This window comes from Eleutherodactylus coqui, chromosome 7 (assembly GCF_035609145.1).
Source record: "Eleutherodactylus coqui strain aEleCoq1 chromosome 7, aEleCoq1.hap1, whole genome shotgun sequence".
NCBI classification, from domain to species: Eukaryota; Metazoa; Chordata; class Amphibia; order Anura; family Eleutherodactylidae; genus Eleutherodactylus; species Eleutherodactylus coqui.
The window spans coordinates 170910601-170936631 of record NC_089843.1 but is presented as its reverse complement, the minus strand read 5'-3'; the positions used below and the strand labels follow the sequence as shown (position 1 = coordinate 170936631).

The 26031-nt window shown below is 40.4% G+C and overlaps 1 protein-coding gene across 3 annotated transcripts in view; it reads right to left on the bottom strand.

Annotated features, from left to right (window-relative positions):
* STPG2 (sperm tail PG-rich repeat containing 2) overlaps window positions 1-26031 on the bottom strand; it is a 639920-nt gene that overhangs the window by 426757 nt on the left and 187132 nt on the right. For all 3 annotated transcript variants that reach the window (XM_066574018.1, XM_066574020.1, XM_066574019.1), the window contains exons 10-11: window positions 22358-22521; window positions 9957-10049 (exon numbers count right to left, since the gene is read on the bottom strand). In XM_066574018.1, the coding sequence (XP_066430115.1) occupies window positions 9957-10049; window positions 22358-22521 (257 nt within the window). The remainder of the gene's footprint in view (window positions 1-9956; window positions 10050-22357; window positions 22522-26031) is intronic.

The window sequence follows — 26031 nt, the reverse complement described above, 5'->3', positions numbered from 1 at the left end:
GTAGTCTACTATTTAAAATACTTGTGCTTCAACTCATTGATCTCTACTCTCCCTTATGAAATACAACACTAGTGTTAAATTATCTCATTATACTAAACTACACTATATAAATGCATATGTCTGCCATTAACTCCCATTGTGATAACCCATATACTGTATGGTACATGTATATACATTTTTATGCCTACAATTGTATTGAAAAATGTAACCAACTAGGATTTTAAATGTCATTGAAAAATGATGTATTGACATACACTTCAAGTCCCAAGGAAACATTTTCTTTGGAATATGCCTGGCTTATAGAAGACTATGGGCATGGAAGAGGTATGCATGGAGAGCATTTCACCAAAATATACTGTACATTACATACAGAGCCCAATTGTGCTGTGAACTAGTCGAAGATTAACAGGCTGAAAGAGAATGGTGTGCCAAAAAAACAGGAAGCATTTGCTAATTTGTTGCTTGCCGTCACAACTAAACTTGATGTGGTAGATTATCATGTAGCCCCAGACCAGCAATATTCCTTAAACTTGCTGGTATTTCTTTCACTAACCTGAGTATTTCTCTTCATCAATAGCGATCGGCTAAAGTAAGCAGTAGCTAGCAGTAAATGGTTAGGTATACATTTTGAAAGTCCAGTACATACACTTTTAGGATAGCCCTTACCTGTTTTATGGAGTTATTATTCAGAATCCCTTTAAATAATATCTGGTAAAGGCATATACAATATATCTGTTTGTAGTGCTTTGTATGCTGTTTCATATGTTTTCAATTATATTGAGCCAAATGGCACAAATCCTCAGATACATTAAAACAGCAGTCTGGGGACCAAAAACCCATCTGTTTCTATTTTTGTAGTAATTGTCAACCTTATTTAGTTGGCATTTGCAACTTTCATTTTCGTAAAACCAGATTCAGAAGTCTTCCCATCAAATTGATGTAATCTGAGTAGGTCAAAAACACAATATAGTATTATGATTGAGAATGGCAGCCAAAATAATATACAGAAGCCAGTGAACTAGTCCATAACTGAGTCGAAAAGACAGAATGGAAGGAACAAAGCGAACTAACAACTTCAAAGAAGAACTTACAAATATGTTTCTACTTCTACAAAATCACATTTTTATCCGAGAAACATAGTTTGACAATGTTTCAAGGGAAATAACGTCTCTATTGAAATGCTAAAAGTTTCACATTCACATAAGCCAGCTACTTCTGCAGCATTGTTCTAACTTCTAAAATGATCAAGAGTTAATACAGTTATAAAGGACTTTATTATGCTATACAGTATTTAGTTATTACAGTCTGCACACCATACTTGTATTCATATCAAACATCCAACAAGAATGCAAATCTGAAAAATCACAGGCTCAGTTCCCATCCACGTTAGGGCTTCAATCATAATTCAGTTCCTATGTTCCATTTTTGGAGCAAAAAAACTGAATTAAAATGCAAATACAAGTTCCTTTTTTCCCCCCACTGATTTCAATAGGGTTTTTAAAAAACACAAAGCAAATGGAAAACTTTCTGTTTGCTTCCATCCCATTGGGTTTCCTTTTTTAATGGAACTAATAGCGCAGTCTGAAGTAATATTTGTTCCATTTAAACATAGAAATCTAACAAAACAGAAGCAAATGGAAATCTTTCTATTTGTTTTACATTTTTTAAAAACCCATTTGAGAGATATGGGAGTAAAAACAGAAAGATTCATTTAAATTTGAATCCTACTTCTCTGCTCCAAAAAGGGAACGGAGAATCAGAAATGGGACTGGCGGTCTAACGCAGATGTGAAATGAGTCAACTGTAGAACTGTTACATTTGTTAATCACAACGGTAGCCAGGAGTAATGGAGTAAAAATGCAGATAGAAGCGAGAATAATATTAAAATCAAAGGATAGTAATAAAAATGATAGGACTCACCCGGTGTTTAGCGAGAACCCCTTTCGTAGGAGCCTCACTAACACCTCCAAATCCTAGTCGGCTTATAAGATCACAAAGATCTTACAGTAGGTCTTGTAGATCTTTCTGGTGTATGTGATTGGCAGCAGGGCTTCTGTGTCCGACTGTCTGGTAGGACCCACTTGGTTGAATAGAATAAGGTAGAAAAAAAGGAATCCTCCCACGCTATCTTAGCATTCCACCAGGAACAGAACAAATCTTCTTATGGTCATCAGTTTTATTCAAATTACTTGTGCAACGCGTTTCATCGCTACGCAGGGCGACTTTATCAAGCACATTTTAAATTAAAACACTCTCTTTAAATAGTAAATGTACTTACATGTAGTGGCATTATCCCAGCTGCCACTACATGTAAATTTACTATTTAAAGAGAGTGTTTTAATTTAAAATGTGCTTGATAAAGTCGCCCTGCGTAGCGATGAAACGCGTTGCACAAGTAATTTGAATAAAACTGATGACCATAAGAAGATTTGTTCTGTTCCTGGTGGAATGTTAAGATAACGTGGGAGGATTCCTTTTTTTCTACATTTGTTAATCAAAGATACAAGTATTACAGACTGCCGCCTACACTTACTAGCCAGAACTATTAGAATTACGCATGTCAGCACCTCACAGATTTTAAGATCTCTGCTTGAAATCAGTAAATTGAGACATTCATAATTTATATCCAGTGGCTGAGACTCTGTCCAGATATTAGCAGTTGCCATAGGTATACAGCACATTGAAGTCCCCAGATCTCTCTCTCAGGATAAGGCCTGCACCTGTTTGAGAAGACTAGTGAGAACTGGTCGTCGCTCTCTGGCCGCTTTCAGATGAACGTATTTTAGCTCTGGATTCAGTCTGTGTTTTGTAGCTCATAATACAGAGTGAATGTAAATCTATGTATATATTCACATGGCAGTATTCTTCATGCCATTTTTTGCAGCATGACCTATCTTCTGTATTTTTGCCTCCATATTGGTATTGTTTTTTGTTGAGCAATAGAGATCTATATTTGCCTAGCAGAAAACAAAATGTAAGGAGGCAAATGCAGATCAAATAATGCTGAAATACTGATGACATGTGGATGTAATGTCATTTGCAACACATTATATTACAGATCCGTATTACAATACACTCATCTGAAAGCGGCTTATGGATGTGTGGTAGATGGCTGAGAGGTTCGCCATTTTGTCTGTATTTTCTGTATTTTTATCAGCTATGAAGATGCTATATTGTGTCTCTAATCTAATCCTCTGGGGGAAGGAAGCATCGCCCCCCCCCCCCCCCCACCTCCACAAGAATTGAAGGAGCAGTGCATTGTGTCCATAAACTGGTCAAACCGGTTCTAACCAGCAGACAACTTATCTAGGAATGTTTTTGTGTAAACAGGAAATGGCTTACTGTAAGAGAGAGACAGGAAGTATTTCCTTCAAACAACAAGTCAAGAATGAATAAAGCACGCTCAAGGGAAGCTCCTCCCGGGTGAATGATCTCACAGCTACCACACAAATATCTCCCTATGAGAATGGCCTATCAGCACACAAAAATGCTGTAACTGTATCCTAAATTACCTAACTTCCTGATTTGAAACGTTATATAAACTTTTACCCGCCTAAATAAAGACAGAATCTTTTTGGGACACATGATGCCAGACGTGTGGTCTTTGAAAGGGTCTCCAGACCTGTACATTATTCCTATCTAATATGGCACCCACAGTATTAACCCAAGATCTTGAATTGATAATTAAAGTATATAAGTATGTATTTTGTTTTATACTGCAGACTCTGTGGTTCTTCCGGGCTATGATCCCTTTAGGGACCTTTCACACAGGACTAACACCAAAATCTGTGCCATTTTCGCATCCCGAAACCACGATTTCTAAGAGCGATTTTAGACGGCCGTATGAGCACTATGCTCGCCTGCACAGAGCATAGTTGCGCATGAATGGCTTTTTTTTTTTTCTTTCTCGGGCTTTTCAAACTCTGCGCAAGAGTTTGAAAAAACAGCGGAGAGATAGGGGAAGTCCATCTTTTCTTGCCCGTCAAATTAACGAGCGAGAATTACAATAGCGAAAACAAAACCACTGAAATCAGTGGTTCCTTTTTTCCTGTTATGCAGCCGTGATAACCACAACCGCATAACAGGAGAAAAACATGTTCAAGTGTTTAAGCCTTAAATCTACAAACTGGCGCAGATTTTTGTGCAGATCCGCAGCAAACTTCACCCTATCGATTAAAAGAGGGAAATCAACTCCGATCCCCTACGTGTGAATGTTGCCTAAATTCTACTTTTATTGAGGTTTTTAAACAAAAAAAGAATGCAAATGGAATTTGGCAGATGTACACCAAAAGAGTGTCCTTTCGTCATGTGTTTGGGTGGTTTGTGTACACATGTTTATATCTCTGTGGCAAGGATATTAAAACGAGGCTTACTACAACTGGATCCTGCATTACACTTTTTATACAATGATAGGCATATGCAACATAATAGGCTAGAGACATATATTGTACATTCACTGGTACTGTTTAACCACTTAAGGACCAGGGTGATTTGGTCCTAAAGGACCAGAGACTTTTTAAGGATTTTACCCATGTGGTGGTTTTACTGCCCTAGTTTTTTAACTTCAGCTACCAAAATAATTTTTGCTCATTTTTATTTTCCTTGACATGTAGGGTAATTTTTTCATATCTTTTTTCATTGACATTTTTTTTGTCTCTCCGTTTTATTAGTGGTAAAAAGCTAAAAAAAAAAAAAAGTTTTTTAACTTTGTAGTTGCTTATTTTTAAAATTTGTACCAGAATGGGTTACTCATTTTGTTTCGGACGTTTTGTTATGTAATTTGTATTCTCTAAGAATACATGGTGAATATAGTGACGTTTTGTTTGGAGTCAACAGTGCATCATTTTCTTTATATATATTATACTCAGTAATTGTATTATTTTTGTAACTATTTTTTTAAACATCTATGACATCATATAAAACCTCTGGGAGTCATTCACATTTTTAATATTTTCCACAGTTGCAGGGGAGCACAACCCCCTGTAGTGACAGTAGTCACTAACAGAGCAGATCAGGATCTGCTAGGCAACTGGCAGTCACATGATCGCTAGGTTGAATAGCGAACCTAATGCTTTCTCTTTTAACTACATAGCGCTTAAGTTAAAAAAACACTTCTGCCTTCTTCTCTGGGTGCTCGAATGTAACTAATAGCCAAGGACCCGACCTGCTTCTGCTATATTGCAGAAGCAGAAGCTTTAAGCCTTTGCAATCCAATTTTGGATTTAGGGTTTCCTAGGGGGCTTTCTCTTTCTGCCATTATACAATGGCGCCATCTGCTGGCTAGAGCCAGTGCTGTGGTATGTGACATGCTGTAGAGGCCTCCCACAACAGAGCGGCCAGTAATCTAAAGTAAGAATACCCTTCCGACATCGGAGCTGTACAGACTTCAATCAGAATATCTTTAGACATCAGACAGTGGACTGGAAAGGGTTAATACCATGTGGTATTTTTACTATCGGCTGGGATTAAAGTCCAAAACCAAGCACAGTAAATTTACCAAACTTGGCCTAAAGGATTAAATGTGCCTAGTAAACATAGAGCATAGCCCAAACATCATGTGAAAAGACCATTAGACCTGTGTTTCTCAACTCCAGTCCTCAGGGACCACCAACAGGTCATGTTTTCAAGATATCCTGTCATCAGAAAACCTGCGGCAATGTCTGAGGCACTGACAATAATTACATCACCTGTGCAATACTGCGGAAATCCTGAAAACATGACCTGCTGGGGTCCATGAGGACTGGGGTTGGGAAACACTGCATTAGACTGTGTTTATAAAGATTGCATTTAAATTTGCTTTTGAAATAACCTTATAAGCTATATTTCCTTTATGAATGTTAAAAATTGCATTCTGTTATTCCGTAGTTATATCTCTGACACAACATTGTCCCTAGCATAGCAGCCACAAGAGCTGACTCTCCAGCTTTACTAAAGCTGCCAACTTACTGTATATAGTAATATATCACCTACTCTTGATGGGTGCCAACCCCTGGGGAAGCCATAATGGCGGCCATGGCTATTTTATTGACTTGTTTGCTTTCCAATATATATATATAATTTACTGATGTCTGAATGGAATTTTTAACCACTTGTCAGAAGAGGACATTTGATGGAAAATATAAAAAGACAGAATATTGCTTTTAGAGCAAGAACAATAAATTCTCTTCACCTCTTATATTTCCATCTGAAACTAAAGATGTCAGAAGCATATTATTACATAGCTTGCAGAGCCGTATATTACCTTTCATTTATTTATAATAAAATGTGCTGAAAGAATTACACTACATGCCAAACAAAGCAATCTGCGAGGCCTAGCATTTTTTTAGATGAATAATTGTTCCTTCGGGAAAAGTAGAACAATTAAAATGAGTTTACAGAAGTAGAACTAAAATGTCATTTCGTGTTCTTCTGAAAAAGTCTAAATAGGATTACTATGTAAAGCTATGTTTAGCTTCAGGCCAGTTCAAAGAATTGTTATCAACTGTTGCATATGGCTGTGCCAGAGATAATTTCTGCAATATTTATTTTATGACTTTTCACAGCAATGCATTTGCTTGGATGTACATTTTGGTTTATTTAGTTACATTCATGAAAAACAAAAATAACTTTCTTTTTAGTAAACTTATATATTGAAGCTTAATTTGTTATATTTTTCAGATCTCCCATAGCAAGGGATAAAACAGACTATTTTTTAGAGCAACACACTCAATAGATGCAATCCATTGCAGTATATTGAGTCATAAAATGGTAGAGTTGGAAGGGACCTCCAGGGTCATCGGGTCCAACCTCCTGCTCAGTGCAGGATTCACTAAATCATCCCAGACAGATATCTGTCCAGCCTTTGTTTGAAGACTTCCATTGAAGGAGAACTCACCACTTCCTGTGGTAACCTGTTCCACTCATTGATCACCCTCACTGTCAGAAAGGTTTTTCTAATATCTAATCTGTGTCTCCTCCCTTTCAGTTTCATCCCATTGCTTCTACTCTTTCATTGTGCAGATGAGAATAGGGCTGATCCCTCTGCAGTGTGACAGCCCTTCAGATATTTGTAGACCACTATTAAGTCTCCTCTCAGCCTTCTTTTTTGCAAGCTAAACATTCCCAGATCCTTTAACTGTTCCTCAAAGGACATGATTTGCAGACCGCTCACCATCTTGGTACCTCTTCTTTGGATGGAAATCAATCAACAGACAAGGTTCATGTGCCTGTCATATGATGTCATATCAATAAGAAGGACATGGGATGATTAACCCCTTAACAACCGCTGATACGCCTTTTGATGGCCTGTATCAGTGGCCTATGTATAAAGAGAGATTGCGGGGCGACCTCTCTTCATACAGCACGGGCGTCAGCTGTTTATTGCAGCTGACACCTGCGGGCAATATCTGCAATCAGCCGCGCAGCCAATCGTGGCTATTAACCCTTTAAATGCCCCGAACGATTGTTGGGGGTCCCGTACGGCCCGCCTGCATGCGTCCCGTCCCCCCCCCCCGTGAGATCGCAAGAAGCCATGTGGGTGTCATGGCAGCCAGGGGCCTTCGGAAAGTCCCCAGGGCTGCCTTAGCAGACTGCCTATCAAGCCATGCCTGCGGGAGAGAGCAGTATGATGTAATGCTACAGCATTACATCATACTGCAGGAGCAATCAAAGCATCACATGTTGTGGTCCTCCAGGGGGCTAAAAAAAAAGTAAAAATGAAATCAATAAAGTTTTATTAACTGTAAAAAAAAAGTTTAAATCACCCCCCTTTTGCCGTGTCTATAATGGAGCCGGTCATGTGTTCTTTCTTTCGGCGGTGCGGAGAGTTGTCCGCATATGCAGTGTGGCCGTCTTATCCTGCAGTAACACGGGTGCATTGGCACCCGGATGCACCTGTGTGACTGAGCCCTCACCCTGTCTCCCAGAAAAAATGCAATAAAAAGCGATCAAAAAGTCGTATGTATTCAAAAATTGTACCAATGCAAACTAAAGGGCATCTTGCAAAAAATGAGTCCTCGCCCAACTACATCGAAGGAAAAATAAAAAAGCTATTGTGCGCAGAAAATAGCTGCAGAAAATAATTTTAAAAAATTAAATGTCTTTGAAAAAAAATAAAAGCAGTACAGCAAAAAAAAGCTATACAAGTTTGCTATTGTAGTAATCGTACTGACCCATAGAATCAAGGTATCATGTCATATTTGTTGCAGTTTGTGCGCCGTAAAAACAAGATGCACTGAAAGATGGCGGAATGTCGTGCTTTTTTTCCATTTTACTCCACTTGGAATTTTTTTAAAGTTTTTCAGTACATTATATGGTACATTAAATAGCACCATTGAAAAATACAAGCCTTCATACAGCAACGTCGATGGATAAATAAAGGAGTTACGATTTTTTAAAAGGGGGGAGGTAAAAACAAAAATGGAAAAAAAGGGCCCCATCATTAAGGGCTTAAAGATCCTATAAAATAACACATAAGTAATATGCAAGTGATATCAAAGTAGTAATCTAGGGAGACATTTTTTCACACAAGCCCAAAGCGCTGCAATAAAATAAAAAAGCCATACTTAACTCTCCCACTACTCCGGTTCCGCTGGTGCCCAAAACCAGTCCATGTGACCTCTGCAGACGAAGTCAGAAAGTAATTGGCTACAGGCAGTCACATGTCCCTGGGGTCGCTGACATAATTATTGGCTCCCTGAAGCTGGAATTGAAGACCAATGAGGGATCAGACACTGGCAGAAAGGGAGCAGATGGTGCATGAGAGGTAAGGATGTTTTTTTTATGTTTTCCCAGCACTCTGAGCTTGTTTGAAAAAATGCTTCCTTTCCGGATAACCCCTTAACCCTTTCCAATCCAATGTCGGGCCTGCCCCGACATCATCATTTCCCTCCACAGCTCCGATGTCGGGGCAGGCCCGACACTGCAGTGCAGGAGTGCATCTGCACCCGATCGTCAGACACATCGGGTGCAGATACACTTCTGCACTGGTCCCCATCGAGGACCCCCTAGGAGAAGGCAGAAAGGGTTTTTAACCCTTTCTGCCTTCTCCTTTACACATTACATAGCGCTCAATTAGCGCTATGTAATGCATAGAGATTCCAGCCGGCTGGCGATCATGTGACCGCCGGTGTTACCTGACCCCCGGCGGCCACATGAACTCCGAGCCGGGAGCCTGCACTGTGGGACCTGCTTACATGACCGGCGTCTTGCGCGTTCTCCTTCTGTCTCCCGGCCCGGCGATCATGTGACCACCATGTGCCACCTGACCCCAGCGGTCACATGATCGCCGAGTCGGGAGGCAGAAGGAGAATGCGGAAGACGCCTGACAGGTAAGCAGGTCCCTCCACGGTGCAGTGAACACCTGCACCCTCCTGAACTCTGTCAGTTCAGGAGGGTGCAGGGAAAATGTATTTTTTCTCACCCATTTTCCCCAGCTCCAATTTATTTGGAGCTGGGGAGAATGGGTGAGAAAAAATAAATGGATTGGAAAGGGTTAATGGGACAGTCACACGCAGTGCTAGATTTACATGTCAGGTGCCTACATGCACACATTTTCTGGCATCTTACTTTAAACTGTTCCAATTAAGAAGGCCAAACCTTAAATCACATTCGGCTTTAAGATGTTTGCCTACTCAATATATTTACAATAGAAAGCAGAAAACTGTAGTGCAAGGCTTGCCACATCCAGCATCTTCTTCACCTTTCCCCTTGTCTTGCCCTACGTATTCTGCTCTTCAATAGCAAAATAAATGTCCAATTAACATACAGTACAAATATTACTGTGCATATAGTTAAAGCTTGGCCCAGGTCACATAATGCATGATAATCCATCTGCTCCCACCCAAATGTCTGTGTGTACCCTCAGCATAAAGGGGGTGCGCCAAGAAGGAAGGCCTTTATTATATGCCCAATACATATGACATATACCAAGATACTGTAAGTAATGTGAGTAAATGCCTTTGATAGAATCCCTCTACCTTTGCAGTTGTTTGGGTACTCAGCCTTTCTGTTCCTGATGAAAATACTGAGGATTTTTGATGCTTGTATGGTTCTTCAATCCTGTCCTTCACCTACAGAATTTATAAAATGTAAAAAAAAAGGAATTTAAAAAATGTACGGCCCAAATAATAAAATCACTACAGTATTTCAATGTAACATTTAAACTACTTGTAATTACATATTTGTAGCTCAAAACTGTTTCCCATATTGCCCTGTAGTCAGAAACGTTAGAAGGTTCCATAGCAATGAAAACTAAATATGCATTTGCCAAGGCAAGGCAACGCAAAGTCATTTTGTTTTGCAATTTCTTATAATGAGGCATGTAAACTGTACATTATATTTACAGAAGCATAACCAGAAAACAGAGCAAGACTTTCTGCAAGGTGTGTGCACTCTGCTGCTCCAATGCATTAACTAGACTCATATAAAAAAGCCTATAAAAGAACCTGTCACATTGAAGATGCAGGCCATTCTGCAGGTAGCATGTTATAGAGGAGGAGGAGCTGAGCACACTAATATATAGATCTATACATTGTGGGGAAAATGCTGCAGAACCAGTAATTTATTCATCTAAGTCTCAGCTCCTTCTGGGTTTAGTAGTCGAGTGGGAGGTCCTAATCAGTGAATGGCAGTTCTGTATGCACATGGATACAGGGAAGCCTGTCAATTACTGATTAGGACCACCTACAAAGCTCCTGAACTCAGAATGTACAGTAATTACTAGTTATATTGATTTATTCCCACAAAATTATATAATAATCTGCTCAGCCCCTTCTGCTCTATAGCATTCTGCTGACAGATCGAACTACATGTTCAATGTTCACTTTATTGTTCAAAATATTTTTATTAAGGTTTCAAAGTACGTTAACATGGCATCATTCCAAAAACATATTGCCATACTTGCTCACAGGTGAAACTTAGTGAAAAAGATTAAACCAAGGCCCCTGTTACTCAAAATGTAAGCTAACTGGCGGGGAAGTCTGTGGCCAAAACCGAAGACCCTACCAAAGTTCATTCAACATGTAGTCCGAGCTACAGGCTGCAGAGCAGGAGGAGCTGAGCAGATTGATACCTAGTTTTGTGGGAAAAGATTTAGTATAACTTGTATTATATTTATTCAATACATATAGGAATGAATGGAAAAATTAACTTCTGGTCACAGAACAGACCCCGTATGATTCAACTAGTCCCAGTGGAGGTCACGTGGAATGATGAAGGACTAAAGTGGAGCCAATATTTTATCAATATAGCATTCGTTAAGTATGTCATCTAGCCTACTATGTTCTATATGGCAATTAGAAAGCAGACAAACGATAAAAAACTTCCCCAGAATGGCCTTTTACATTAGACTTAGGAGTCTAGTGGGTGGTCTTATTAGTGATTGAAGGACTTCCCTGTATAAGTGTACATACATAAAGAGAAAGCTAGCAACCAGTGAACAGAACTTCCTACTGGACTCTGAAGTCCAGAATGAGGAGTTCAAATTATGAAGATACAAGTTATACTATAACCTTTCCTATAAAACTATATATCAATCTGCTCAGCTCCCCCGCTCTATAACATGATGGCTGCAGATCCAGCTACATACTCAATGTGATAGGTTCCCTGTAAGGCATGACAATGAGTTCACATGTATAGCAGAACTCAGAAGTATTTTCTGCATCATGATAACCCTTTGGGTTAAAGGAGCTTTGCAGGGATTTTTTTCTGGAAAAATACCATTTTTGTCGATAGAATACCAGAGATGCAATACCAGACCCAGCTTACAGATCCAGTTCTGCTGCTTCTGGGACAAAAAGCAGACTATTTTTTCTGGGCACAGGCTTTAAGATAAGGGCTCCTGTCCACGGGCATTTTTGCATTGCGTTCCCCACGGTGGTAATCCAGCCGCGGGGAACACAGTGCACTCTTTCCATAGTGTTGCCCCCCTGTCCACGAGCGGACAATCATAGCGATTCTCCGCTCGCGGACGGCAAATCGCAGCATGCTGCGAATTTCCACGATTCTCTGCAATATAGATAGGCTCACCGCGGAGATCCGTCTGCCGGCTCCTGCTCCCGGACAGGCAGCCTAACTCTTGTATTTTTTGTTTTATTAAAAAGAAGTAATTGAAAATGACTGTTGGAACAATAAACCCAACTATCTCCTACCATGCAATGGCTAAACGTTTATAACTTAACCTTGATTTTCAGTGAGACTGCAATGTAATCCTATATGTGATTCACGTTCCAGCTTTCCTTAATTTATGCAGCATACTAAATTAGGCTAGGTCTTCAACATGTTTTTGCCACATAACTATGCCATACATTTACACTGCATGCTGCAAATGAATGTATACTGCTAAAACAGGATGCCATTGGATGCCTATGAAGTTGGATCTTGTTGTCACCGACTTCCACTGTGAAACAAACAGTATGTTTGACTACTGTTTTATGACTGCTACGTTTCTCTGTCCTAGAATGTTTAATTTACAATGGAGGTCAATGCTAGAAGATCCAACTGAATAGGTATGTAGCTGTATCCTGTTAGCAATATACTCTTTAGCAATTAAGCAGCAAAACACATATGCCTATGTATGGCAAAAAGTGGTGCAAACTTTGCCTTAACTTTTAGGGACCCATCACACAGGGCAGAATTACGACGCAGAACGCAACCAAATCTGCAGCTGTGGAAATCCACACCAAAATCCACAGGCCTAACTACAGATTTTGAAGAAGACTTGCAGGCAGGTTTTTAGCCATCTTCAATTAAGCTAGCCTGTGGATTTTGGTTTGGAATTTACCGCAGCTTGCGGTGCATTGTGCTGCCCATCATGTGAAAGGTCCCTTAAAGTGATCACTGGAAGACTTTTCCTCCATAGTTGGACTATAACTTATCCTGAACAGGCAGAATATATGAAGTCTGACTTATACCAGAACACCACTGTTTTATTTAGTTGACAGATTGCTCATATTTAGTCACCAAGCACTCCATGTCTCTAAATATATTGGAAAACTGGGTGTGTGAAACTTAAGAAAATGTTATGTGACTTCTTAGATAGCCTAAGTCATGAACTTCTTCAGTAGAAGTCATGAAATGAGTGTAAGACATGTCCCCCACACTCCAAGAATCTAGAACCAAAAATAAGGAAGAGAAGAATCAGGCCTTGGGCCACCAATGTGCTTATAAATATTTAGCTATTTTTCTGCATTGTTCAAAAGTTGCTGGCAATGAACAGCCGGTTTCTGTTGCTGTTGTGTTGTTTTTATGGCCAGTATCTTATCTCACCTTGCCAGAGCTGCCTGAATAGAAGTTTCTCTTTATTTTATTCAATGTAAATAAACACAGAATGGATTTAGTCTGTGGAATCATGTAAACTCATGTTTTATCCTCAGAAATGGAAAGTAAAATAAAAATATACACTTTTTATAAAAGTCCTGCTCAGCAATGAAACTTCCCTTTGCCGTCTCCAGCTAGGTGGGCATGGTCATGGTCAGAGTTTAATCTTTAGAGACATTGTTATTTAGAATATATACTAAGTGATCAGTTGGCTTACAGAGCAGTAACCTTTTTTTTTGTTTTCTTACTTTCCTAATTTCTTCCAAAGCAAGAAGTGGATGGAAATATTTTAGCCTAATAGCTAGCAACTAGGATCTAGAATTTCCATTAGCAGACAGGCGCCTTCAGACAGGCAAGCAAATCGGGCGGTTTTCTTGCGCTGCGAGAGTGAGTAAAAACACATGATTGTGAAACCAATGAATTTCAATGGTTTCATTATCATTTGCGATGTTTTTACTCTTGCAATGCTGCGTCAAAAAAAATTGCAGCATGCCCGTTCTTTTTGCGATATTGCCCATTGTTTCCATTGAAAGCAATGGGAGAAGATAGCAATCTTCTCCTGCTGCTCTGACAGCTGTAGCAGGGGATTATTTCAGCCCCATAGGGATGTGAGGCTGTCCCATCTTGTTCTCAACAGGCCGGAAACAGAACATTGCGATCTCCTGCAGCTGCTGTGACAGCAGCGGCAGGGGATTCCTTCATTACCTGTGACAGCAGTGGAAGTGTGTTCATTGATGAGGAAACTCCCCAGCAGCAGGAGATCGCGATGTTCTCCCACTGCTTTTCATGGGGCCGGCACAGCTGCTGCCCCATTGATAGCACTGGGATGAAGGGAACCCCCGCAGTCTTGCAAGGCTGTTTTCACATAAAAACTACTCACATCCAAGGGTTTTTAAATGGTTTGTGAGAGCGATATCGGTCCATAAATCACAGCCCGATATCGCCCTCGCAAGTCTGCAGGAGCCCTTAGGGTGATCCTTCAGACAAATGAACCCATTCCACTTGATTATAGTCTATCCTGTGGGACTTTGTAGTCTCCATTTAGTACTTTAACGTATGCGATGCATCTCTATGCTAGAAGGGCTGATGGAAGAATACTTGGGTGTGCTTCATTGGACAGTTTCTAGGAAAAAGCCAGGTATCTATGGAGCATTGGACTTACATGTGACTAATCAGTGCCCTACCAGTGAATGCTTTGTGCTCACCAGCTTTATGAGCTGTAAACAGAACTGACAGTTCTCTTTCCACTTTGCATGAAGTTATATCATATAACCCACCTCCAACGTTAGTTGGAGCCCCTGGAAAAAATACTGAATAAAGTCCCATCTCCTTTCGCCTTTGTACTCTATCACAATGCAGAAAAAAACTAATATGATTTTAAACTGAATTTATAATCCACCTCGGCTTCATGATCACTTTAGCATCTCACATATCTGCAATTATGAGAACCGCTCGAAATATTTATATGCATAATAATGTTATTAGCTCATCCTATAAATCTCCATTTTTAGAACATGTGGTTTTAGTGGCCCATTAAAGGGGCTCTCTCGACAATCGCAGCTTCAGAAAGCCCTGACAATTAAGTGGTATTACCAAAGAAAGTTGAGAATGACCACATATTTCTCCTACAGCATTCATTGCAGTGGAAATGCAGCACTATATACTAGCCATTCAAATAACTGGATGACCATATAATATATGGACAAGCCTTGTCCAGCAGAGTTCCATGATGTCCCTATGCCTTATTGGGTCATATGGAATGGAGTTTTTAGAATTTGGCAACCGACTGAACAAATGGCAGACATATGAGAAATGATATGCCATAGAGATGACAGTTCCGGCTCCTATCAGATGATAACCATACTATCACACAAACTACAGAGCGCACAAAGTTTTTGCAATGTCATTTTTCATTTCTAAATGTTAACATTTTTAGTGCGCCTTTGAAAGTCTGCACCATTGTTTTAGAAATATGAGGTGCCTTGACATTAAATACATACTCACTGTAACATAATAATGTATTCTTTGCACTTTTCCTGTCTCTTTTTAGCCATATCTAAGTACAGCTTTATTGTCATAGTTCCCCTCATACTACAAGTTCTCTTTTCAGCACCTTTGTGAAGGATTTATTAATTGAATCATGAAAGTTCCTTAAAGAAACAATATAGTTATATAACGATTCTACAAAGGAAATTGCATTCTCATAAAGATTTCATTTGGCAGCTCTATTCAGAGAAGTCACTTAGGGGATTACATTTGAAATCCTGTCTGAAATACAGAGCTTATTGCCTTTAAACCTGGTTTCTCATCATGCATCTAAACAAATGACCTTTTTTATGCCAATATCACTCAGTGCCTAGCAGCTATTGTTCTAGCTTTAGCTGTAATCAGACTTCAGTTCTAGAAAGTTCACATGCATATAGGGAGCATTATCAAAAGCAAAGCCAGAACATCTTTCATGTAGTATAACAAAGAATTTGGAACACAATAGGCATATATTTTTTATCTTAATTCATGCTGTTTAATGTACTTTAATTATACTGTACTTCAGATCTGTAACAGGTTGAGTCTTTTATCAAACTTAAAAGCAGATTTACTAGTGTTTCTCATTTTATTTATTTGCATGTTAAATTAGCAGAAAACATTTTATTAAGCATGTCCAGCTTTTACTAAGCACTCCATGTATCCTGTACTAAGAATCATTGCATAAGAAATATTTTGGTAGGATATCTTATAAAAAACAAATTGAAGAGGTTGTAATTTTTTTCTAATCCAATCCTTATGTTACTTCCACTAAATAAGTGGGTCTTACAACCCTACTGAAATCATGGATGGGCATCAATGCAGCTACGGACACAGCTGTTTGTTTTAGCCAGTAATTGTGAGCCATGTATGGTCATTATCAATGTAGTCCCTTATTTGCAATCTAATGGGTAGTATTATTTTTATTTAAGGCAATAGTGGCTTCTCCTTTATAAGCAGGGCCAACGTGTAACTGCACTAGTCAACCATAATATTAAAATGACCTGCCTGATATTGTGTAGGCAACTGTTAGGTGGATTCACAACTGACTGAGTAATCGCACTCAAAGAGTGGTCATAAATGGCTGCACATCCAAGTGGAAGAATGTATCAAGTGGGGTACCACAAGGCTCTGTCCTAGGCCCAGTGTTGTTCAACATTTTTATAAATGATCTGGAGGAGGGAATCGAGGGGAAACTGATCAAATTTGCAGATGACACAAAGCTAGGAGGGATAGCTAACACTAGGGGAGAGCGAGAGTATTCAAAAATATTTAGAAAAGCTTGAACAGTGGGCGGCGACTAACAGAATGGTACTTAACAAGGAGAAATGTAAAGTCCCACATCTGGGCAAGAAAAATGAAAAAGCACATACAGAATGGGAGGAATTGGGTCAAGCAGCAGCATATATGAAAAAGACTTGGGAATATTAACCCTTTGCAATCCAATTTTGGATTTAGGGTTTCCTAGGGTGTTTTCTCTTTCTGCTAGGCAACTGGCAGTCACATGATCACCGGGTTGAATAGTGAAACTAATGCTTTCTCCTTTCACTACATAGCACTTAAGTTAAAAACCACTTCTGCCTTATTCAGGGTTTCCTAGGGGGCTTTCTCTTTCTGCCATTATACAATGGTGCCACCTGCTGGCTAGAGCCAGTACTGCGGTATGGGACATGCTCGAGAGGCCCCCCCGACAACAGAGCAGCCAGTAAAATACAGTAAGAATACCCTGCCAGACGTCTTCCGACATCAGAAGCTGCACAACCTTCAATCAGAATGTCTTTAGACGTCACACAGTGGATTGGAAAGGGTTAATAGATCACAGACTGAACATGGGTTAACAGTGTGATGCAGGAACAAAAAAGGCAAACACAATTCTGGGAAGTATTATGAGAAGCATAGAGTCTAGATCACGTGAGGTAATTATCCTCCTCTACTCTTGCTTGGTCAGACCTCATCTAGAATACTGTGTCATGTTCTGAGCACCCCAACTTAAAAAAGACACCAACAAAATGGAGCAAGTTTAGAGAATAGTTACCAGGATGGTGAGCGGTCTGCAGACTTTTTGACTGTGAGGGTGATCAAAGAGTGATACATGTTTTCACGGGAGGTGGTGAGTTCTCCTTCAATGGAAGTCTTCAAACAGAGGCTGGACAAACATCTGTCTTCGATGATTTAGTGCAATGATCAGATGGTTGGACCCGGTGACCCTGGAGGTCCCTACAAACTCTACCATTCTATGATTCCCCGTGTACCACAAAAACAGTTCTGATCCATCAAGGTATGGACTGCATGATAGTTCTGAAGGTGTCCTGGATAGAACCATAGACTTTAATTGGTCAAATGGAGACCAGAGATGCAAACTTTGGTCTCCATTTGACCAGGTTTACATGATTTTTGCTGGACAAAACAAAAAAAAACCTGGTCAAATAGTGACCTGAATCCATGATTCCACCTGAATGCTGAGCTAGGCACTAGGTCCAGAAAGCAAACAACTCACAAATCAGATAAACAATAACCAGCACAAGATGGAGCACACAGATAAGGGTTGCTTTACATGGGACAACTAATAGTTAAAAAATTGCTCAAGTAATTAAATTTCAGTGATAGTTATCCCATGTAAACACCGGTCCCGGAAGGGTATTGAATGATAAATCACTCAGTAGTTGCTAGTTGCTTCACTTCGTCTCACTGAAATAAAGCGACTATTGAGCAGAGTCTCATTCAATGTAAACAGGCAGTCATACAACTTTTTAAAGACTTTTTATTGGTTTTCTAGAAAACACAAACAAAGCCCCACACCTTCAGTGAGTAAACTTTGCAGAGTCTTCTGAGCATACAAAATAGTAAAACGTTTAAATCCACAACTACTGGGGAAAGCCAATAGAGGAAAACCATTAAACATAGAAAGAAAATTACAGAAAGTGTCCATATACTTACTGATATACTGATACAAGAGGGCAGGTAATAACACCACATCCCTCAACATGCAGACAGCCAGACCGCCAAATGGATGAGCCACCGCACAGGAGCAAGACACTGATGAACAACCACTCACACACCTTACTTATACAAAGGGGGGCGGGTGCTTAGTACTATTCTTGCACAAAATAGGCATATAAAGGCTGTCAGGCCACATGATATGTGTAATGCACCATTCAGGCTTACAACCTATTAATGACGCCATATATATCAGTCCAGCGGGCTGCCCTGCACCTCATAGGTGACTTTAAATTGGGAGTACCCCCAAAAGACCTACCACTTTGGAGATACAATAAATAAAAGCACAAGGGACGTATGGATCAGTTCACTACCATAGGGCACACAGGTAAATCCAGGAAGGGTCTGATGCATGGACAAAGTCACTGTGTCAGCTGGCAGGTAATTGAAGACCATAAACAATGGTAGTTGTCCTCCTGCACCAGAGGAGGTGTTCTAGTGCTGAAGTACAGCTACTGTTGCTTACTGTTTGGGAAATGCTCTAATCCAATCATCTAACCATCACAAATTGTTCCTTGTTAAGTTTTGCTCAGATCTTTATTCTTCTTCATTTTTCCTGTTTACAAGATTAACTTGAAGAGCTGGCTGTTCACTTACCGAATACTATATCCCACCCACTTTACAGCGGACACTGAAGCAATATACTCAAATATATTCAATTCACCTGTCAGTGGTTTAAAGTGATGGCTGAATGCTGTATTTTATGTTCCCTGCCTGAAATTAAGTACACAGTTATTAGAGCTGAGCAAACAATGAGGTTTTAGGTGACAGCTATCTATTCTATATGCAGCTTTAGTCTAGGATTTCAGGATAAGGATCTACTCAATAGTGTGTTTAATGAAGAAATGCCCTTTTGGATGTAGATTATAAAGCATCCAACAGATACTGCTGAATTGACAGAGGTAGGGTGTTTCCATTTAATTTCATCCAACAAATATATATATATATATATATATATATATATATATATATATATATATATATATATATATATATATATATATATATATATATATATATATTAGGACTATTGGGCATTATAGAAATGCAACATTACAAACAATATGTGCCTTAAATAGAATCTGTCACCGTTTTTTTTGCAGTCCTCTCCGAGAGCAGCTCAAGATAATGACAGACACATTGATTGCAGTGATATGTCTGCTGTGTGTATCTGTACAGTAGTTTGGGAGAAACTTACATTTTATTAGTAGCAGCCATAAGAAGAACTAGTCTTTGATATTCATGAATGGTATTTATTAAGAAATTATAGTAGAGCTGTTTTGCTCTCAAAGAGTAGTGCAAAAAGATGATAACAAAGTGAAAGTAGCACTGATTTGTTCAAAGATGCAGGAAATGCAGTGAGTATTTGCTTAGTAATGATGTAGGAATGATGAAGTAGTACCAGTGGAAATAATATGTGCCAAGAAAACAATGCTTGTTGTAATGACACTAAAACCACTGGAAAGTTAGACAGTGGACACCAGGGAAATGAGGTACATAATTTGCATAGCTGACACAAAATTTAAACCCTATAATCAGCATGACTGATCTGAGGCTGAGCTGTTAATAAAACTACATAAGAGATAATAAAAGTGAATCTTCTGGAAGTGATCTTCTGTGGGTGGCAGAGGACTGAAGGAACTGCGATGGAGCTCTGAAGAGCAGCAGGAGGGAGCTGGCCCAAGCCTGCTAGGTAAGTATAATAAGACGTCTCAGAAAATAAGACTTAGTGCTTCTTTTGGGTCAAAAAGTTATATAAGACGGGGTCTTATTTTCAGGGAAACATGGTATCAGTTTTTTCACTTTCTCTTTTTCTTGCTTTATTGCATATAATATGTTATCATTTGTCCATATGTTGTTGATATATTATTTATGAATCTTGTAAGTATTCTTTGAAATCTTTTGATATCTTGCAAGTTTCTTGTGTTTGTATATCTTTTTCTATGCATTGGTCTTTAGCACTTTAAAGGGGTTGAACGAAGATTATAAATTATAATCTGAAATAAAATGAAAAAAAAAACACATACAGAATGGGAGGAATTGGGCTAAGCAGCTCATGTGAAAAGGACTTGGGTATACTAATAGATCATAGACTGAACATGAATCAACAATGTGATGCAGCAGCCAAAAAAGCAAACACAATTCTGGGATTATTAAGAGAAGCATAGAGTCTAGATCACGTGAGGTAATTATTCCCCTCTACTCTTCCTTAGTCAGACCTCATCTTGAATATTGTGTTTAGTTCTGGGCACCCCAGTTGCAAAAAGACATACAGCAAGTTCAGAGAAGAGTTACCAAGATGGTGAGCGGTCTGCAAATCATGCCCTATGAGGAACGGTTAAAGTATCTGTGAATGTTTAGATTGCAAAAAAGAAGGTTGAGAGGAGACTTAATAGCTGCCTCCAAATATCCGAAGGGCTGTCACAGTGCAGAGGGATCAGCCCTATTCTCAAAGTCTAGAAGCAATGGGATGAAACCGAAAGGGAGGAGACTAGAGATGAGCGAGCGTACTCGTCTGAGCTTGATGCTCGTTCGAGTATTAGGGTACTCGAGATGCTCGTTACTCGAGATGAGCACCACGCGGTGTTCGAGTCACTTCGATTTTCTTCCCAGAAAAGTTTGCACCGTTTTCTGGCCAATAGAAACACAGGGAAGGCATTACAACTTGCTCCTGTGAAGTTCCAGCCCTATCCCACCCCCCTGCAGTGAGTGGCTGGGGAGATCAGGTGACACCCGAGTATATAAACTGGGGCCGGCCGCGGCTCGCCACAGATGTACGCTGAAAGACATTAGGGAAAGTGCCGTCCTGCTATAGCTGCTATAGGGAGAGTGTTAGGCTGTTATCTTCGTCTTCAAGAACCCCAACGGTCTTCTTAGGGCCACATCTGACCATGTGCAGTACTGTTGAGGCTGCTTTTAGCAGTTTTGCACAATTTTTTTTTTTGTATATCGGGAGTGCAGACCATAGCGTCCTCAGTCTGCAGTCATTTTACTAAGTATAGGGGCAGTACTGGTGAGGCAGGGACAGTGGTACAGGGAAAGAGATATACTGGCTATATAGGCAGTGGGCTTTTTCAAAAAAATTGGGAAAAAAAATCTTTGGGCTGCCTGTGACCGTGTTCAGTTTACTGCGTGTCTGCTGGGGGTAGTAGTCGCTCATTAATACCCTAGACTGCTACTACTACTGAAATGGAACTAATACTGTGCTCCCCCTATACTGCTGCTTTGGAATTGTTACTGGGGCCTGTCTTGACTGCTACTATTACTGAAATGGGCGGTTGGGCAGCATGTTACCCAGGAGAAGTGGCAGCGGAGTGTCATGCAGGCAGTGATTGTGCTTTGTTGGAGGTAGTGTGGTGCTTAGCTAAGATATGCCTTGCTAATGAGGGTTTTTCAGAAGTAAAAATTGTTGGGGGGGGCCCACTCTTGCCGCTATTGTGGCTTAATAGTGGGACCTGGGAACTTGAGATGCAGCCCAACATGTAGCCCCTCGCCTGCCCTAGCTGTTTCTGTGTCGTTCCCATCACTTTCTTGATTTTCCCAGATTTTCACAAATGAAAACCTTAGCGGAGCATAGGTCCTATACAAAAATGCTCGGGTCGCCCATTGACTTCAATGGGGTTCGTTACTCGAAACGAACCCTCGAGCATCGCGGGAAGTTCGACTCAAGTAACGAGCACCCGAGCATTTTGGTGCTCGCTCATCTCTAGAGGAGACACAAATTAGAGATTAGAAAAAACTTTCTCAATGATTGGAACAGGTTATCACGGGAGGTAGTGGTTTCTCCTTCAATGGAAGTGTTCAAACAAAGGCTGGACAAATATCTGTCTGGGATGATTAAGTGAATCCTGCACTGAGCAGGGGGTTGGACCAAATGACCCTGGAGGTCCCGTCCGACTCTAACATTCTATGATTCATTGAAATTCAGAAGATGGTTTTTTGCTCCACATTTCCATAAATCTCTTTAGGCAGACGTCATGCATTGTCATTCATTTTGTCTTAATAAATAAATCTGATTAGTATGACATACTATGAAACTTACAACATAATGTCCTGGCCCTGGTGTCCACACTGCATCCTTGTTTGAAATATACAAGGCACGAGAAGCAGAAGATCCGAATGCTGCTTTGGGTAAACTCTCATGATTTGCCTTCTTCAAGCTCTCATTTGCTATGCCATAGCTAAATATATTGTAAGAACCTGGACCTGGAAGAAGAGTATTGACAATAATGATTAATAAAGTAGTCAATCGTATTGCTAATATATGAGTCCACCATTTATAATCAACCATTCCAATTTTTTTCTTGAGCAATTAGTGCAATTGTTAATAAGTATTAGGATTTACTGATTAGAATGTAAAGAGTTCAATGATAAATGAGTCTCTGAAAAGTTTTAGTTTAATACCAATCTTGCCCATAATCAAGCTTACTTCTCTATCTGGATTATATTTTTCTTTTCATTAAAGCAAGCCAAGATTAATTTTTGCTCTTTTGTGGGGATGATCTAGAGAACTTTACAGTTCAGACATCCCACAGAGATTCATTTCATTGCCATTATCTGTGAAATATACTATATTTAAAGCCACAATTTAGTATTATGATAAAAAGTATGAAATGCAGAATCTGAATATGATATTAGGTCTGAAACAGAACTAAGAAGAATAAATTATGCCTCACATGTAACATAACTTGGAACAATGTTCCTAGATTAAAAGAGTCCTTTATTGAAATGCAGAAAAAGTACTGCAGGCCTTGAAGAGGACTTGTCGTCACATAATCCATGTCAGTTTTATTTTAAAAATCAATAGTTCCCTACAAAGTAAAGATTTTGCTAAAAATTACTTATTAATAGAATGTAAAAAAGCAGCATCACCAGCATCTAGATAATCCAACTTCCAGCAAGAGTTGGGTCCAAACTCTCTGCTACTGTGGTCGTGGCATCCCCTACATCCACCTAGCACCCCCCTGTGGCAGCATGCAGTCTTCACCCTAATGTATAGTTAGCCCAAAGGGGCTGTAGTTCTTAGGGGTGGGAATGGAAGAACAGGTCTTGACCCAGGTGGGAGATATGTAGAGATGAGCGAGCATACTCGTCCGAGCTTGATGCTCATTCGAGTATTAGGGTGCTCGAGATGCTCGTTACTCGAGATGAGCACCACGCGGTACTCGTCTCGATTAAACGAGCACTGACCATTGAATTCAATGGAGCCAGCAATACAGCCGGCTCCATTGAAAGCAATGGGCTGCCGGCGATCGCCGGATGAATTGTCGGGAAGGGCTTAAATATATAAGCCCTTCCCTGCAATTCATTCAGAAATGTGTAAAAATAAAAAATAAATATATACTCACCTTGTCCCGGCAGATGGAGTTCAGAGCGGCTGGCCTGCAGTGGGTGTGAAGGGGGTGTGAGTCAGACCTGCCCCCTGATTGGCTCAGCGCTGAGCCAATCAGAGGCAGATCTCACTCACACCCATTCATGAATTCATGAATGGGTGAGTGAGTGTTGCCTCTGATTGGCTCAGCGCAGCTCTCAGCTGAATGACAGCAGTTCAGCACCACAGTGCAGGGGACAGCAGGAGAAGACGCGGCTGTGCCCCGGCAGCTGAAGGGAGGTGAGTATCTATTTTTTTTGTTTTTTAAATCACTTTTAATTCATTTCCAGGAAATGGCTTATATGTAAAGTCCTTCCCTGAAAAAGAATTCAGGTGTGCCAGCGGACCATTGTCTTCAATGGAGTCGCCGGCAGCAGCAGCGGCTCCATTGAAGAGAATGCCTGCATTTTTATTCTTTTTTACACTAAAATCTTTCTTTTTCAGGTAAGGGCTTATATTTTTAAGCCCTTCCCGAAAATTCATCCCGCGCTCAGCCCATTCAATGGGCTAACATCGTTCTTCTCTGCCACAGCTGTTACAGCTGTGGCAGAGGAGAACGATCGTTATGCTGACAGTGCGCGGGGGGGGGGGGGTCTCACTCTTGCCACTATTGTGGCTTAATAGTGAGACCTCGGAGCCCGAAATGCAGCCCTGCATGTTGCTCCTCGCCTGCCCTATCCATTTCTGTGTTTTTTACATGACTTTGGTGATTTGCTAAGATTTTCACAAATGAAAACCTTAGCGGAGCACCAGTCATATACAAAAATGCTCGAGTCGCCTATTGACTTCAATGGGGTTCGTTACTCGAAACGAACTCTCGAGCATCACTGAAAGTTCGACTCGAGTAACGAGCACCCGAGTATTTTGGTGCTCGCTCATCTCTAGAGATATGTCAATCTTGAAGGGAGCGGTATGGGGTGGATGCCAAGCAAAAACCTCCCTTGGTACCGTATATTGGAGAAGCAAGTATATAGCTCTAATTGTACTATTGGAGGGAATAACTTAATGAAGCTATCCCAGACTGAGAAAACTTTCCAGTCCATTTTCATAATCAATAAAAATTTGTCTAGGAATAGTTTGGTTGAGGGTTGGCATAGTTGATTTCACACTTGCATATTGCTTTACGGCAACAACTGCAGCAAAATGTAGGATTCTCCCAGAAATGTATACTGTTTTTTATGAATATAACTGATAATTGCCTACCTGTAATTGTAAGGAGCATTGGCTACCAGGTATTGACTAATGAAGGCATGGATTCTAACCCAATATGTTTGTATATCAGGACAGGCCCACAGACAATGGTAAAGTGAGGCCTCCAGTGCACCACGTTTAAAGCATCTAGAGGTTGTGTATTGTCCCATTCTAAATCCCCTTAAAATGTGTCAGGTATGCTCTATTAAAGGGGTTGTCCCGCGAAACAAAGTTGGGGTATACACTTCTGTATGGCCATATTAATGCACTTTGCAATGTACATTGTGCATTAATTATGAGCCATACAGAAGTTATTCACTTACCTGTTCCGTTGCTAGCGTCCTCGTCTTCATGGTGCCGTCTAATTTTCAGCGTCTAATCGCCCGATTGGACGCGCTTGCGCAGTCCGGTCTTCTCTGTGTTGAATGGGGCTGCTCGTGCTGGAGAGCTGCTCCTCGTAGCTCCGCCCCGTCACGTGTGCCGATTCCAGCCAATCAGGAGGCTGGAATCGGCAATGGACCGCACAGAAGACCTGCGGTCCACCGAGGGTGAAGATCCCGGCGGCCATCTTCGCAAGGTAAGTAAGAAGTCACCGGAGCGCGGGGATTCAGGTAAGTACTATCCGTTTTTTTTTTTCAACACATGCATCGGGTTTGTCTCGCGCCGAACGGGGGGGCTATTGAGAAAAAAAAAAAAACCGTTTCGGCGCGGGACAACCCCTTTAATCATTTTAAAAAGCATTTCTAAGAGCAGAAAACAGAGTGATTGGGAGACTACAGGATGCTTGGGGTGTAATGTCTGGGTCCAGTTTCCATTTGTTCAATGGGAGGTTAGTCAGAATAGTAGTTGGATTGTGGAGGAGTTTGTAGACCTTAGTGACAAGGGCTTTGTGAGATGGGGCATTTATTAGAAAAGACCTAAAGTGGATGTTAATTTCTTGTTTGTAACGTCATTGAGTACCTGTGGTATATAGCTTTGACGACCTTGTAGGTAGTAGAAAAATGGAAATGTAATAGTCGGAAACGAATCTTGTATTTTGTAGAGAGTTGAGACACTTCTCTGTGAGCAGTTCATTACTTGGTACATAAAGTTGACCCATTGACTTTTCCATACATAAAATATTTTGTATGAGGTGTCCTGTTGGACCTCCAGGT